Here is a 14,760-nt window from a genome sequence, read left to right as displayed (position 1 = left end):
AATCCAGGACTCAGGATGTTCAAAGATGAAACAGCAACAGTAGTGAGCAAACCAGGGCACTAGACTCCGTCTCTTCACATCATAGCCTTCTCCTCCTGGAGGACACGCACTCCTTGGGGGAAGTTGGATGTAACTAGCAAGCGAGGCACAACTTCACACTCTACCTGTAATTCCTGCCTCTCTGGGCGGGAGACCCTGGGCTGGCTTAATGGGTCATCATTTCTTTCTCTGGACAATGCTGTCTCAGGGACCTTGTCTCTGTGTCTTTGAGTCTGAATCTCAGAATATAAAAATAATCCTTTTGAGCCGGGCGTGGTGGCGCGTGCCTGTAATCCCAGCACTCGGGAGGCAGAGGCAGACGGATTGTTGTGAGTTCGAGGCCAGCCTGGTCTACAAAGTGAGTCCAGGACAGCCAAGGCTAACACAGAGAGATCTTGTCTCGAAAACCCCCCAAAAATAAATAATAATAATCCTTTTGCCGGGCTGTGGTGGCACACGCCTTTAATCCCAGCACCCGGGAAGCAGAGGCAGGTAGATCACTGAGAGTTCGAGGCCAGCCTGATCGACAAAGCAAGTCCAGGACAGTCAAGGCTACACAGAGAAACCCTGTCTCGAAAAACCACAAAAACTAAAACAAAACAAAAAATAATAATAATCCATTACTGTCTGACCTCCACATACACCATGGATGTGTCTGGCTCCTACTCCACAGTCCTGGGACCTACATATAAAAAATGACTTGCCGGGCGTGGTGGTACACATCTTTAATCCCAGCACTTGAGAGGCAGAATCAGGTGGGTCTGGGTCTCTGTGAGTTCGAGGCCAGCCTGATCTCTAGACTGAGTAACAGGACCATCAGGGCTACGTAGTGAGACTCCGTCTCAAAAAAGTGAAAAAAAAAAATTTTTTTTAAAAGCCCGGAGTGGTGACGCACACCTTTAATCCCAGCACTCGGGAGGCAGAGGCAGACGGATAGCTGTGAGTTCGAGACCAGGCTGGTCTACAAATGACAGCCAGGGTTACACAGAGAAACCCTGTCTGGAAAAACCAAAAAGAAAAAGAAAAGAAAAGACCTCTTTTGTCACACAGTCTGTGGGAACTGCTGACGGCACAGTGCATCACACTGTCCTCTAGGGGGCAGTATTGCCCAGCTTCACGAGCCACCGGCTAGCTGCTAGACTCATTTCATGGAGCCTTGAGTGGGCGAGAGTCTGTGTTCAGGATAAGACAGAGTCCCACAGCGCACGTTTTTCTTTCTCCTCTGCGTGTAAATCTGTAGTGCTACCAAACAGTCCTCCAGAAGGTACATACTAGCTTCCCATTTGCGATCCTCCTGTCCCAAACGGTGTTAGAAGCATATGCCCTTATGTGACTGATTTCATTGAAAATTTTTTACCACGCGCTTCCCTCTCTAAGCTAACTAACGTTTTCAAAAGCAAATGTTCTTCTCATAGGATCCCCATTAACTGGGCGAGGAACGAAATGACAGGCGTCTGGGTTCCACGAGGAATCTAAGCACAGAGGCACACTGGCAGCACAGGCTGCGGGAGGCGGGAGGAAGCAATGGTGGAAGTTGCTGAAAGCTGCTGTGGCTGTGGGATTAGCAGGGGTTCTGGTGATGAATGGGCGCGACTTTCTGGAAGTCTTGGCTTGACAGAAATACGCCCAGGCTGAGTGCCATTGCTTCCTCTGCGTTAGGCTCGATTTAGAAACTGCGACCACAGCTTCATTCCCAAAACCTGCTGCTCCGCTTCAGCGTCCAAGCCTGGAAAGCTTGCTACTACGCCCAAGTCCTGCTCAGTTCTCGGCTCTTCTTAGATCCAGCCTCATCTGTCATAGGCTGAACTGGACCTTGTGAAGCAATCGTTTTTTATCCCCATGAAAATGGCAGAACACTTGTGAAACTATGGAGTCAGATGACCTCTAGCGCCAGCTTTTCCACTCACTAGCTCTGCCTGTTGAAGCCAGGGTGGGGGGCGGGAGTGAGAGGGGTGGTGGTGGCGCACACCTTTAATCCCAGCACTCCGGAGGTAGAGGCAGGTGGATCTCTGTGAGTTCGAGGCCAGCCTGGTCTACAAAGTGAGTTTCAGGACAGCCAAGGCTAACACGGAGAAACCCTGTCTCGAAAAACCAAAGAAAGACAAGAAATGCCTCTTGCTTTAGGTTGTATTTCCAGTACTGGGGGTGCGGGGCTGAGAGTGGGGTGTGTGTGTGTGTAATTTAACCCATAATCTTTTTTTTCTTTCTTTCTTTCTTTTCTTTTCTTTTTTTTTAGACCAGGCTGGCCTCAGACTCACAGATCCACTTGCCTCTACCTCCTGAGTGCTGGGATTAAATGCATGTGCCACCACTGCCTGGCCTTAACCCACATTCTTATGGTGCACGCTTTGTGAAAATTTACCGTTTGTGCCGGGCATGGTGGTGCACCCCTATAATCCCAGCACTCAGGAGGCAGAGGCCCGCGGATCTCCGTGAGTTCAAGGCCGGGCTAGTCTACAAAGCCAATTCAGGCCAACCAAGGCTACACAGAGAAACCTTGTCTTGAAACACCCCCCCCAAAAAAAATTTTTTTTAAATCCCAGCACTCGGGAGGCAGAGGCAGGCGGATTACTGTGAGTTCGAGGCCGGCCTGGTCTATAAAGCGAGTTCAGGACAGCCAAGATAACAGAGAAACCCTGTCTCAAAAAAGAAAAAGAAAAAAATTACCGCTTGCCCCGACCTCCATTACTTGTGCAGCTCATGGATTCCCTCCCAAAGGCGTCAGATCCCCTTAGATCACTATAATGCAAATGGAGATCTACACTGTATTTTCAGACTTATGTGTCTGAGTGTTTTTTGCCAGCTTGTATGTATACCAAAGGAATTCAGTGCCCTCAGAGGTCGAAAGAGTGCCAGACACCTTACAACTGCAGTTGTGGGTAGTTGCTTGCCACTGTGTGCGTGCTGGGCGCCTAACTTGGATCCTCTGCAAGACCTGTACGTGTTCTTAACGAGTGATCTCTTCAGCCCCCGAGAACTACAAATTTTATTATGCTCGGAGCAGGGAAGCTGCAGGTTCCTTGCCGGCGACCACAAACGCCCTCAGGTCGCTGCCATCTTAGCTCGCCCAACCCGACAGCACTCCCTGGCAGTGTCTGACTTCGGCTTGCTCCCACCCCTCCGCAGCGCAGGCACCACGCAGTACGGCTAGTACGGCCAGTACGTACTGACCCACTACGGTTAGCCACGCCCCTGTTTGGTACACGCATGCGCATCCCTTCCTTCGAGCACGCCTACGCGTTTTGACTGCTAAGTCTCTTTTTTGTCCCCTATTGCGTGCCGTGTCAGCCTCCCTGCGGAAGTGCTGGCTGCGAGGGAAGATGGCAGCCACTGCGGCGGTGCCTGGGGCTGCGGCTGGCCGAGCGAATAAACGCGGCGGCGGCGGCCCGGGTGGCGGAGGAACCCAGGGTGCGGAGGAAGAACCTCCACCGCCCCTGCAGGCTGTTCTGGTGGCAGATAGCTTCAACCGCCGTTTCTTCCCCATCTCCAAGGATCAGCCTCGGGTGAGCGCCCGGCGCGCGAGCAGCCAGCGGGCCTGGAGGGTTGGCGGGGGCTGCAAGTTGGCGCCGCGGCTGGTTAGTGGAGCGTGCTCTGGGTTTATCTGCCTGGGGGAAGGTGGAGGGACTGACTGAAACTCCGATGACTGTCCGACCGGATGAGTGGCTAGCAAACCTGGGTTCCCGCAGGGCTGTCCGCCCAGCCTTGGGGGGAATGGAGCGGGCTGCGTGTAGGAGCAGCGTTTGAGAGGAGCCTTCCCAGGGAAGATTTAGTAGCGCAAGAGGACCCTCCGCTGCCTATAACCTTGCAGAAGAGAGATGGGCAATTAAAGAACTTGTTTCAGAAAAGGCGATGGTATTATGTCTAAAAGAGAAAAGGCTGGATCTGGTACAGGCTAGTTAACTTCCACCTACTGAAAGGGGCACAGAATGGGTTGTCATCCGCCTCGGAATTACCTAGACATAGGAAATTGCCATTGGGATTGCAGACGGTGGGTCATTCAGCAACGCATAGTCCATTCAAACAGGGATTTGTCTGTGACTTAAAAAAAAAAATTCTAAGGCAGCTGGGCATGGTGGCGCACGCACGCCTTTAATCCCAGCACTCGGGAGGCAGAGGCAGGTGGATCGCTGTGAGTTCGGGGCCAGCCTGGTTTACAAAGCGAATCTAGGACAGCCAAGGCTACACAGAGAGACGCTGTCTTGAAAAACAAAACAACAACAACAAAAATTCTAAGGCTTATGGCTGTTCCTTTTCAACAAGTATTTCATTGTCGGTGACTCTTAGTGGCAGTAGAAGGGAACTTTTATGGGAAGAAAACCTTAGTGCTGAGAGTTCTGGATCTATGATGTAGGGCCAACATTTATCCTTTGCAGGACTGATTTACTGTAACATCTGTGTCTGATACTGTGCCTTGTGAGCCCAAATCCCAGGATCTAGACTGAACCTTAGAGCATTCCATGAATATCACAAGCAGGAACCTATTTACTTTAGAATAAAAGAATAAAAGCAAGCTGTAGTGTCTGGAAACGCTGATAGAAGGGATCATGCTGCTGTGAAAACCTAAGACTTTTTCATACCCTGCCCCATAGGTCCTCTTGCCCCTGGCCAATGTGGCCCTAATTGACTATACTCTGGAATTCCTGACTGCCACGGGAGTGCAGGAAACATTTGTCTTCTGCTGCTGGAAGGCTGCTCAGATCAAGGAACACTTACTGTAAGGCTGCAAAACATTTCCGCTTTTCCGCCATCTCTTCCCAGTTGTTTTGGGGTGGATATGACAATGAAAAGACATGTGGGGAGGGAAGAACTGTGTTCCGATCTCACGGGAGGTCTGGTGTTTCCTTCACTTTTCCTGAAGTAAGCTGCCAGAGCTCTCTCTCTGCCTTGAGGTTTTTTGGTGACAAAAAAAAATTAAAGCTGGCATGTGGTTTTTCTGAGTCTTATAAAGTTTGGTCCTATGAATTTCACTCTTTTGATGGCTCCAGTGTTTATGTTCCTGGAAGGACATCTTAATTTTCCCACTGAATTTCCAGATATTGTCTGTTCTGACCCCCAAGGACAAGGACAAGCGCTTCACCCTTGTCTCCCCACTGCCCACCTTAGTTTCAAGCCCACAGTAAGTTCTTAACAGATATTTGTTAAAATTTTGGAAGAATGAGCCCTGAAATTTGGGGAATACAGACTAACACATTACATTTTCCATGTCACCGTGTTTAAATTTGGTAGAGACTTCAGAACAAAAAAAAGATGAGATGAAAAATGTGTTCCCAGAAGTACTTTCATGCCCTAGATTTCAGTAAGATTTGCTCATTCAAACTCGCATTTAAAGACAGGAGTCCAGGTATAGAAAGGAAATAGTCTTATTTCTCAAACACATAAAACTAATGACCCTGGAAGCCTAAACCATTCATTATGGTTCATAAGCCTCTTTGAAGTCAAGGACGCTGGCAGGGACCCAGAAAAGCCACCGAGAAGATGAATGCTGAAGGGAGGTTGAAAGTCAGGTCTGTGGTCATTGGCTTGACTTACTGTTCCTCTCGTTGCCTTTCCAACAGGAAATCCAAGTGGTGCCATCCTACATCCCCCAACACTGTTCGAATAATCACATCAGAGCTGTACCGATCACTCGGAGATGTCCTCCGTGACGTGGATGCCAAGGCCTTGGTGCGCTCTGACTTCCTTCTGCTATATGGAGATGTTATCTCAAATATCAATATCACCCGAGCCCTGGAGGCGCACAGGTCAGGGTGGGGAAGATGGCAGGGACAAGACTTGGGGACCAGCAGAGTCATAAGACTCCTGTGCCTCCTGTTCTTTGTATAGGCTGAGGCGGAAGCTAGAAAAAAATGTGTCTGTGATGACAATGATCTTCAAAGAGTCATGCCCGAGCCACCCCACACGCTGCCATGAAGACAACGTGGTGGTAGCTGTGGATGGAACCACACACCGGCTGCTGCATTTCCAGAAGACCCAAGGCCTCCGGCGCTTCTCCTTTCCTCTGGTGAGTGGGTGTGTGGGTATCCAGGTGGGGGCGTGGACTAGAAGAGAGATGAGTCTAAGCCTTTGCACCCTCTCCGCACAGAACCTGTTCCAGGGCAGTCGGGATGGAGTGGAGATTCGATACGATTTACTGGACTGTCACATCAGCATCTGCTCTCCTCAGGTGAGCGCCTCCAGCCTCTGTTGCTGCTCCCCTTCACGGCCAGCATAAGCGGCTTCTCCCTTTTTTTTTTTTCTTTTTTTATTGTGTAGCAAAGAAGGACTATCATCTCATTCCCAGTATATTGGGAACCAAACCTGGGGTTTTATTCCATAGCCAATTATTACACGATCGATAGCCCTCTGGGACTTACCTTTGTTTCCTGAGAAAGTACTTAACCTTACTACACCCTGCTTTCCCCCACAGGTAGCCCAGCTCTTCACAGATAATTTTGACTACCAAACTCGAGATGATTTTGTGCGAGGCCTGTTAGTGAACGAGGAGGTGAGAAAAGACGTCCAAACCTCTAGAGGAAATGGTTTATCTTGCTCTGGTAACTGGTTCCTTTTTCTGTTCCACTGAGCCCTGAAAGGGAGGAAGATAGCTAGAAAGCTGGGAAGAAAACTCCGGCCGACGGGTGCAGTGCCTCACACCTGTAATCCCAATGCTCGGGGAGGCAGAGGCAGGCGGATCGCTGTGAGTTCGAAGCCAGCCTGGTCTACAAAGTGAGTCCAGGACAGCCAAGGCTACACAGAGAAGCCCTGTCCCGCAAAACCAAAACAACCAAAAAAAGAAAAAGAAAACTTGGGCTATTTGACATATCAGTGAGAGGCACTGAAAGGCTTAGAAAGGTGTTGTGCTTGGGGACTGTCTTCCTGTCTTGCTTGATTGGGTGATCTCTCTCTCTCTCTCTCTCTCTCTCTCTCTCTCTCTTTCTCTCTCTCTCTCCCTTCATTTAGATCCTGGGAAACCAGATCCACTTGTATGTGACAACTAGGGAATATGGTGCCCGGGTCTCCAACCTACACATGTACTCAGCTGTCTGTGCTGACGTCATCCGCCGATGGGTCTACCCTCTCACTCCAGAAGTCAACTTTACTGACAGCACAACACAGCATTACACTCATTCCCGACACAATATCTACCGAGGGCCTGAAGTCAGCCTGGGCCATGGCAGCGTCCTGGAGGAAAATGTGCTTCTAGGAGCTGGCACTGTCATTGGCAGCAACTGCTCCATCACCAACAGTGTCATTGGGCCTAATTGCCACATTGGTAAGCACAGGTGGGGAGTCCAGCCTCTGTACTACAGACACAGAGTTAGAGTGAGCCTCCAGAAGCTAGGGAGGACATCAGGGACAGTCCTTATGAATAAGGACACCTTAGCAAAAGTCTGGAGAGGTGGCTCAGTGCTTTAAGAGTACTTGTTGCTTTTACAGAGGACGCAGTTTTGGGTCCCAGTATGCATATGGTAGTTCACAGCTCAAGTGCAGGAGAATCCAGTGACCTCTCCTGACCTCCTCAGGCACCAAACATGCACATACATAATGGAGGCAAAACACACACATAAAATTAAATTGACTAAATCTTGGGGGGGGGGGGGAGAGAGAAAGAGTCCTTGTGCTTATTGGCTCAGACTTTTTGATTGTTTTTTGAGACAGCTGGCCTTGAACTTACAGAGACCCAAGTGCTGGGAGTAAAGGCATGAGCCACCACACCCAGTGCTGGCCCATCCTTACAAATGGAGGCTGGAGGATTACAAGTTTAGGGCCAGCCTGGAACTATATTTTGAAACTTGTTTTCAACAAAAAAGGCCAGAGAGGCTTTGAGGCCAGCGTTGGATGTTTTGTTTGTTTTCTTTGTTTTTGTTTTTGTTTTTTGAGACAGTTTCTCTGTGTCACCTTGGCTGTCCTGGGCTCCTTTGAACTCAGAGCGATCCACTTGCCTCTGCTGAGATTATAGGTATGCATCACCACTCCTGGCTCAGCTTTGATTTTTTTTTTTTTTTTTTTTTTGAGACAGGGTTTCTCTGTGTTACCCTGGATATTCTGGAAATTGCTCTGTAGACCAGGCTGGCTCAAACTCACAGCAGTCCTCCTGTCTCTGCCTCCCTGAGTGTGCCACCACACCTCACTGGCCTATGACTTTTTTTTTTTTTTTGAGACAGGTCTCTCTGTGTTACCCTTGGCTGTCCTGGACTCTCTTTGTAGACCAGGCTGGCCTCAAACTCACAGCAATCTGCCTGCCTCTGCCTCCCAAGTGCTGGGATTAAAGGTGTGTGCCACCATGCCCGGCCTTGGCCTATGACTCTTAAGAGGCTCTTCACATTCTAGACCCTCCTCTGTGTTCATATTTGAAGTTAGGTGCACTCATAACTCCTGTGCAAGCATTGCAGTTTACAAAGGGCTTCTGCGATGTGTTAGTTCTTGGGGTGTCTTGCCCCAGTCACCTCTAGTGTGTGGTAGTACTGGGACCTGAATGTGGGTGTTATGGTTGTGGGTTTTCCATATTTTCTTAAATTGCTTATTCTTATTTTATGTACATTGGTGTTCTGTCAGTACATATGTCTATGTGAGGGTGTCATATCCCTTGGAACTGGAATTACAGTTACGAACAGCCATGTGGGTGCTGGGAATTGATTCCAGGTCCTTTGGAAGAGCAGCCAATGCTGTTAACTGCCGAGCCGTCTCTTCAGCCTCTCCATGTTCTTTCTCTCATAACTATGGTCTTCCTCCTGACAACTCACGTTGGTTGAAGACTTGTGATAGTGCCAGCTCTTTAAAAGGACAACAGCAGGGTTGGCATGCTGTGCTCCACAGAGGGCGGAGCCATTTGATTCTCCTTGCAGACGTGGACATGACTGTCATAAGGTCTATAGCTCATTCTGAGGAACCCTGAAGGGTCTCAGGCTAAGCCGTATGTGAGTTAACGTCACTGTAAACTTCATAGAGGATGGTCAGTTTTCTCTCGGGCTAACCTGGGAAGGGACTGGCTGTTTCTAATGTTGGCAGATTGAGTATCAGAGCTGGGCGGGAGCTGGGGCTCATGTCAATCAGCCTTGTCCTCTGTGAAGGACTCTGTTTTGGATGTGGAGCCCTGAGTGACTGGAAGTCTCCTCATTCTGAGCCAGGTGATAATGTGGTGCTGGACCAGGCCTACTTGTGGCAGGGAGTTCGAGTGGCTGCTGGAGCACAAATATACCAGTCTCTGCTCTGTGACAAAGCTGAGGTCAAGGAACGCGTTACACTGAACCCACACTGTGTCCTCACTTCCCAGGTAAGGCCTGATCTAGACCTTGTACAGTCCCTGAATTGAATAGTGATTGTGCCAAGTCAACAGGAACCATATTTCCCCCTGTAAATAAGCCTGCAACGAAGGCCCAAGTTTTTTTTTACCTTCTGCTTAGCTTAGCATAAAACCAGAAAAAAATGAAAAGCATTGTTCTGATTGGAAAGATATAGTTCTTCATGCACTAAGTCTGTGCCGCTGGTCCTTTTTTCCTCTTAGGTAGTTGTGGGCCCAGATATCACCCTGCCTGAGGGCTCGGTGATCTCTTTGCACCCTCCAGATGCAGAGGAAGATGAAGATGATGGCCAGTTTAGTGATGACTCCGGGGCTGACCAAGAAAAGGAGAAAGTGAAGCTGAAAGGTGTGAGGCTCAACAGGTGTGGGGCAGCTGTGCATCTCTCCCCCGTAGAAAAGCCTGTTTCCTTCCAGACAGGCCGCTGCGGCGGCGGCTGCTATTGCTACTGCTGCTGGGCCTTCAAAAGGTCAATGCCTTTTCCAGGTTACAATCCAGCCGAAGTTGGCTCTGAAGGCCAGGGATACCTCTGGAAAGCTGCGGATGGGGACATGCAGGAGGAGGAGGAGCTACGGCAGAGTCTATGGGGTGAGCTAGACTGACACCTGCCTGCCTCTGACCTCATCTGGATATATATTTTTTTAAAAGATCTATTTATTTATTATATACAAGTATCCTGCCCACATGTATGCCTGCACACCCGATCTCATGACAGATGGTTATAATCTACCATGTGGTTGCTGGGAATTGAACTCAGGACCTTTGGAAGAACAGACAGTGCTCTTAACCTCTGAGCCATCTCTCCAGCCCTGGATATTTTTAAGAACTTTGAATGCCTTGAAATTCTATTAGTGTTGGATCCTCACTTTATATTGACAGGACACATACTGTTAACTGTCAGTGCCTGGGTTTTCTCTGGTCATTTTTAAACTCTGTGTGTGTGTGTGTGTGTGTGTGTGTGTGTGTGTGTGTGTGTGTGTTAAGAAATGAAGTAGAGGCAAGTGGATGCCTTTACATACTGAGCTATCTCATTGACCTCCTTTCCCATCCCTGAAATAACCTGGGCTAGCCTGGAGCTTCCGGATCCTCCTGCCTCCATTGCCTCAGGGCTGATATCTCAGGCATGCATACAACACCTGATCTGGTGCGCTAGAGAGCAAAGCCGGCCAGTCAAGCCCTCCGCCAACTAAGCTGTCTCACTGGCTCCTCCTCTGTTTGTTCTTAGGTCTTACAATCAACATGGAAGAGGAAAGTGAGACTGAAAGTGAGCGAAGTGCGGATTCTGAGGAGCTGGACAGCCGAGCAGGGTCCCCTCAATTGGATGACATCAAAGGTTAGTGGTTGGGAGCAGGGCTGTGAACTAAGTGAGAAAGTCTATTTTTGGCTTGTTTCAGCCTTCCAACCTCTCAGTTCCTCCCGGAAAGGCTTTGGTATAAAGTCAGAATGAGAGATTTAAAGCAAAGCATTCTGGAATGGTGAATTTGTTCTTTCCTTTAGTATTCCAGAACGAAGTCCTGGGAACACTTCAGCGAGGCAGAGAGGAGAATATTTCTTGTGACAATCTAGTCCTGGAGATCAACTCTCTCAAGTAAGTGTAACGGCTTCCTGTTTTCTCCTCTGGGCTGTTCCAAGAATGAAGATGTCTTTCCCAAGCATTTCTTCCCACAGTAGGAGACCAGCTAGAAGGCCAGGAGTATTTGGAGCACGGAGAACACCAGCATCTACCCACTGGAGCTTTCCTCTCCTCCAGGGTGCTGTCTCCGTCCTCCTAGTCTTGGAGCGGAGAGGCCGTGACCTGTGCTGCAATGGTGGCTTCTGCTGCAGCGGAGCCCTGAAGCAGCGTCTCAGGAGGGAGTGGTTGGCTCTGCCTCGCAGGTTGAGGATGTAGCTGGTGGAGGCAGGAGCGGGAGCAGCTGGTCACGTGGCATCTGCAGGGCCGTGGCAGAAGACAGTGCTGGTGCACAGCTCCTCCTCCTCTTCAGCCTGGGAGCCCAGCCAGAGAACAGTGTCACCCACACCTAAGATGGCTCTTCCCACCTCAGCCCACTTGGAAACTTCACACATGAACAGAGATTCATCTACTAGGGTGGTTCTAGACCCTGTCAGTTGGACCATCAGTATTAACCACAGCATACACTAATCTCCCACAGGTATGCATACAACATCAGCCTAAAGGAAGTGATGCAGGTCCTGAGCCATGTGGTCCTGGAGTTCCCCCTGCAACAAATGGATTCCCTGCTTGACCCAAACCGCTACTGTGCCCTGCTGCTTCCTGTAAGCAAACACTGAGGCCAGGTGCAAGGGATTGTGCAGAGGTGGCTGACCATCTTTGCAGTGCTTGTCTTAAGAGGGTTTAGGAGTCGGTGGGAGTCTTGCCCCGGAGGGGGAGGAGGGGGATTGTGACTGGGTCCCTTCTCCTTGTCTTTGGAAGGTGGTTGGTTTTTAGAGGAACAGTCCAGAGTCCAGTGATATTTAATACTGAATGTTCTTTGAGACTCCAGGATTGAGAGCTTCCAGGCCCCCACAGGATATTCAGAAATAGTACTGCAATTGGCTATTATGGAACATGTCTTTAGTTCAACTGCCAGGAACTTGTGGGAAAAGAATCACTGGAGCCCAGGACTTTGAAACCAGCCAAGATAACATAGCAAAATCCCATCTCAAAGACCAAACAGTCTAAAACAACTCTTTCCCCTTCCCTGAGAAATCTCACCTTTTGCCCACCTTGTATGGACCAGTTCCCAAATGATCCATACTGCCTTCTTCATCTCCCTGTGTCCTCCGTGTCATCATTATTGATCTTGTTCAGGTCGGGGCATGGCAAGGAATATATACATTTTCACACATCTCCCTTCCCACCCCCCATAGCTGCTCAAAGCCTGGGGCCCTGTTTTTAGGAAATACATAAAGCGTGCAGCTGACCATTTGGAAGCCCTGGCAGCCATTGAGGACTTCTTCTTGGAGCATGAGACGCTTGTCACTTCCATGGCCAAGGTGAATGGCATCGCAAGCTTCCTGCCCTGCATTTGCCGTGAAACGGCCTTCATGACCCCACAGACACACTGCTGGGGTCAACTTGAGCCTAGCATGGAGTTCGCCCCCATACCATCTGTCCCTGGGATGTATCATGCTCTCCGCTGGAGTGGTGCAATGTGAGAGCCAGGCTGCTGCTCCTCTCTAAGGCTGCACTGACCAGCCTTTCAGCAGGCGCTCCATAAGTCCTGCCGGTCTCAGTACTGAAAAGAGTGGCTCACGCTCATCTTTCTTTTGGGTGGGTGCTGCTGCTGATTTGGTGTTTGGTGTTTTTCCAAACTGGCCTTGAACTTGTTGGGTAGTTCAGTTTGGACTCCCAGTCCTCCTGCCTCCATCTCCCAAGTGCTGGAATTACAAGCAGGTACCACTGTGGCTGCTCATTTATCTGTTTTGGAGGGGCTATTTGGTGTGTGGAAGGATGCAGATGATGGGAGAGATGCTAAGGTCTTCTGCATTGACCTTTATACTGCTGTGTCCCTGCTAGAAGGCGGGGCCCTGAGACTCCCCTTTGCTGGCTCTGTAGGTTCTGATGGCTTTCTACCAGCTGGAGATTTTGGCTGAGGAAACAATCTTGAGCTGGTTCAGCCAAAGAGACATAACTGACAAAGGCCAGCAGCTGCGCAAGAATCGACAGGTACGTTAGGCTGTCCTCTGCTCCCTGGGAGCCCTAACCCTCCATCCTAAACTGTAGGGACTTGGTGGTCAGAACCATCTGTCCACTAGCAAGAACAGGGGCAATGCATGTTTCTCCCCTCTGCTTCTTTCCAGCTGCAGAGGTTCATCCAGTGGCTAAAAGAGGCAGAAGAGGAGTCATCTGAAGATGACTGATGGTGACTGCCAGCTCTGTGGTGTGTTACTGGCTAGCTACAGAAGCATGGATGGCCACTACAGACTGAGACGGAACGGAACACGAGTTGAAGCTATAGTATTCTTCCTACTGCTGGCAACCATGACACTTCTCACCGTGACTGAAGTCAGGATGAGGGAGCTTACACTGAGACAAAACGCTAGAGAAAATCCAGACAGACCGTGCAGTTAGGAGCAGGCAAGAGGAAGTGCCTGTGCCTCAGCTTTCCCTTGGGGAGCAGTGAGGAGCAGCTGGCCCTCTCTGCTGTTTGTGCTTGTTAATATTAAAGACAGGTGTGTGGGGCTTCTCCAACTCCGCCTGCTCAGCCAGTAAAGAAAGTCTGTGATCTGACATGGAGATGCCACAAGGTGGTGCTCTGCTACCTGATTCCCCTGGCTCATGGGACATGAAGGGCCAAAGTGCCTACTCCACAGAAGAGTCTGTGGGCCTGGGTGGTGTGCCAGAACCTATTTTCGTGGCCTTTTCCAGTCTGAACATTCTTCCACCCAAGGATAATGGTGCAAACATAAATGAAGCCGTCTGCCACTCCTCTGGCCTTTTCCTGGTTCTGTAAGAGATGCGAGGCCACATTCGTTTTAAAAGATAAGGAAATCCAGCCAGGACGTGGTGGCGCACGCCTTTAATCCCAGCACTCGGGAGGCAGAGGCAGGCGGATCTCTGTGAGTTCGAGGCTAGTCTGGTCTAGAAAGCGAGTCCGGGACAGCTAAGGCTACACAGAGAAACCCTGTCTCAAAACAACAACAACAAAAAAAGATAAGGAAATCCACCACGGATGGTTAATCCCAGTACCCTGGGGGCGAGGCAAGCAGATCTCTGTGAGTTGAAGACCAGCTTGGTCTACAAAAGTTCCAGGACAGCCAAGGCTACATAGAGAAACTCTGGCGAGGTGGGGGTAAGGAAACCGCCTAAGATACTTGGAAAGAGTATAATAAGTTCTTTAATCTTCTGGGCCAGAATTCAGTGTGCTTCAGGCCTGTGTCTTGGGGAAGTGGGAACTGCCCCAGGAGTGCACTGAGAACACAGAAGGCCTTGTGTAAGCGTGCTCTCACTTACACGCTGAGAGTTTGACATGGCAGGAGCCCTCCTAGACACTTAGGCATTATTTCATCTGACCTTGGCCGCCAGCTCTGTAAAGTACATTTTCTGATGCATGCCCACAGCCCAGAGAGGCCTTGTAACTAGTTACTCAGAGTCAGAATTTGCTACTGACCTTGCAGCTAGAGTTCACCACTGTGCTGTGCAGCCCCCATAACCTCAACTCTCTCCTTTTGTGAGGCTCTTGTTGCCTTCATACAGAGTGAGTGAGGATGTTTCTCTTCTGACACTGAACTATAGTGAAGGCCACAGCGCTAACAAAGGACACTGTGCACACAAACAAGTGCCTTTGCTTCAGAGGAGTGCAAAGGATCGCTGAAGAAGGGATGCTGAACTCTACTTGAGGTGCAGAGGCATTTTTGAAAAGGAAAAACAACAAACCTTGGCAGCAGCAGGCGGATCCATCCTGAGTTCAAGGCCAGCCTGGTCTACAGAGTGAGTTCCAGG

The 14,760-nt window shown here is 49.7% G+C and overlaps 1 protein-coding gene across 1 annotated transcript; it reads left to right on the top strand.

The window, feature by feature from the left end:
- Positions 1-3,295: 3,295 nt before the first annotated feature.
- EIF2B5 (eukaryotic translation initiation factor 2B subunit epsilon) lies at positions 3,296-13,743 on the top strand. Its single transcript, XM_084801615.1, has 16 exons — positions 3,296-3,542; positions 4,629-4,753; positions 5,595-5,780; positions 5,863-6,040; positions 6,122-6,202; positions 6,446-6,523; positions 6,979-7,291; positions 9,147-9,292; positions 9,524-9,665; positions 9,804-9,905; positions 10,543-10,650; positions 10,815-10,905; positions 11,468-11,591; positions 12,186-12,311; positions 12,874-12,984; positions 13,119-13,743. Exons 1-16 carry the CDS (start codon positions 3,360-3,362, stop codon positions 13,176-13,178), a joined length of 2,154 nt encoding a protein of 717 aa, XP_084657741.1. The 5' UTR covers positions 3,296-3,359; the 3' UTR covers positions 13,179-13,743.
- The last annotated feature ends 1,017 nt before the right edge of the window (positions 13,744-14,760 follow it).

The sequence above is a fragment of the Acomys minous genome (assembly GCF_964271855.1).
Source record: "Acomys minous genome assembly, chromosome: 11".
Lineage (NCBI taxonomy): Eukaryota > Metazoa > Chordata > Mammalia > Rodentia > Muridae > Acomys > Acomys minous.
The sequence above is the reverse complement of the archived record's forward strand: the minus strand, read 5'-3'. Positions and strand labels throughout refer to the sequence as shown.

Coding starts and splice junctions, on each gene's coding strand:
- EIF2B5 (XM_084801615.1), top strand. CDS start 3,360: ATGGCAGCCACTGCGGCGGTGCCTGGGGCTGCGGCTGGCCGAGCGAAT. Junction 6,203..6,445: donor TCAGCATCTGCTCTCCTCAG/GTGAGCGCCTCC, acceptor TTTCCCCCACAG/GTAGCCCAGCTCTTCACAGA. Junction 10,651..10,814: donor TCAATTGGATGACATCAAAG/GTTAGTGGTTGG, acceptor TCTTTCCTTTAG/TATTCCAGAACGAAGTCCTG.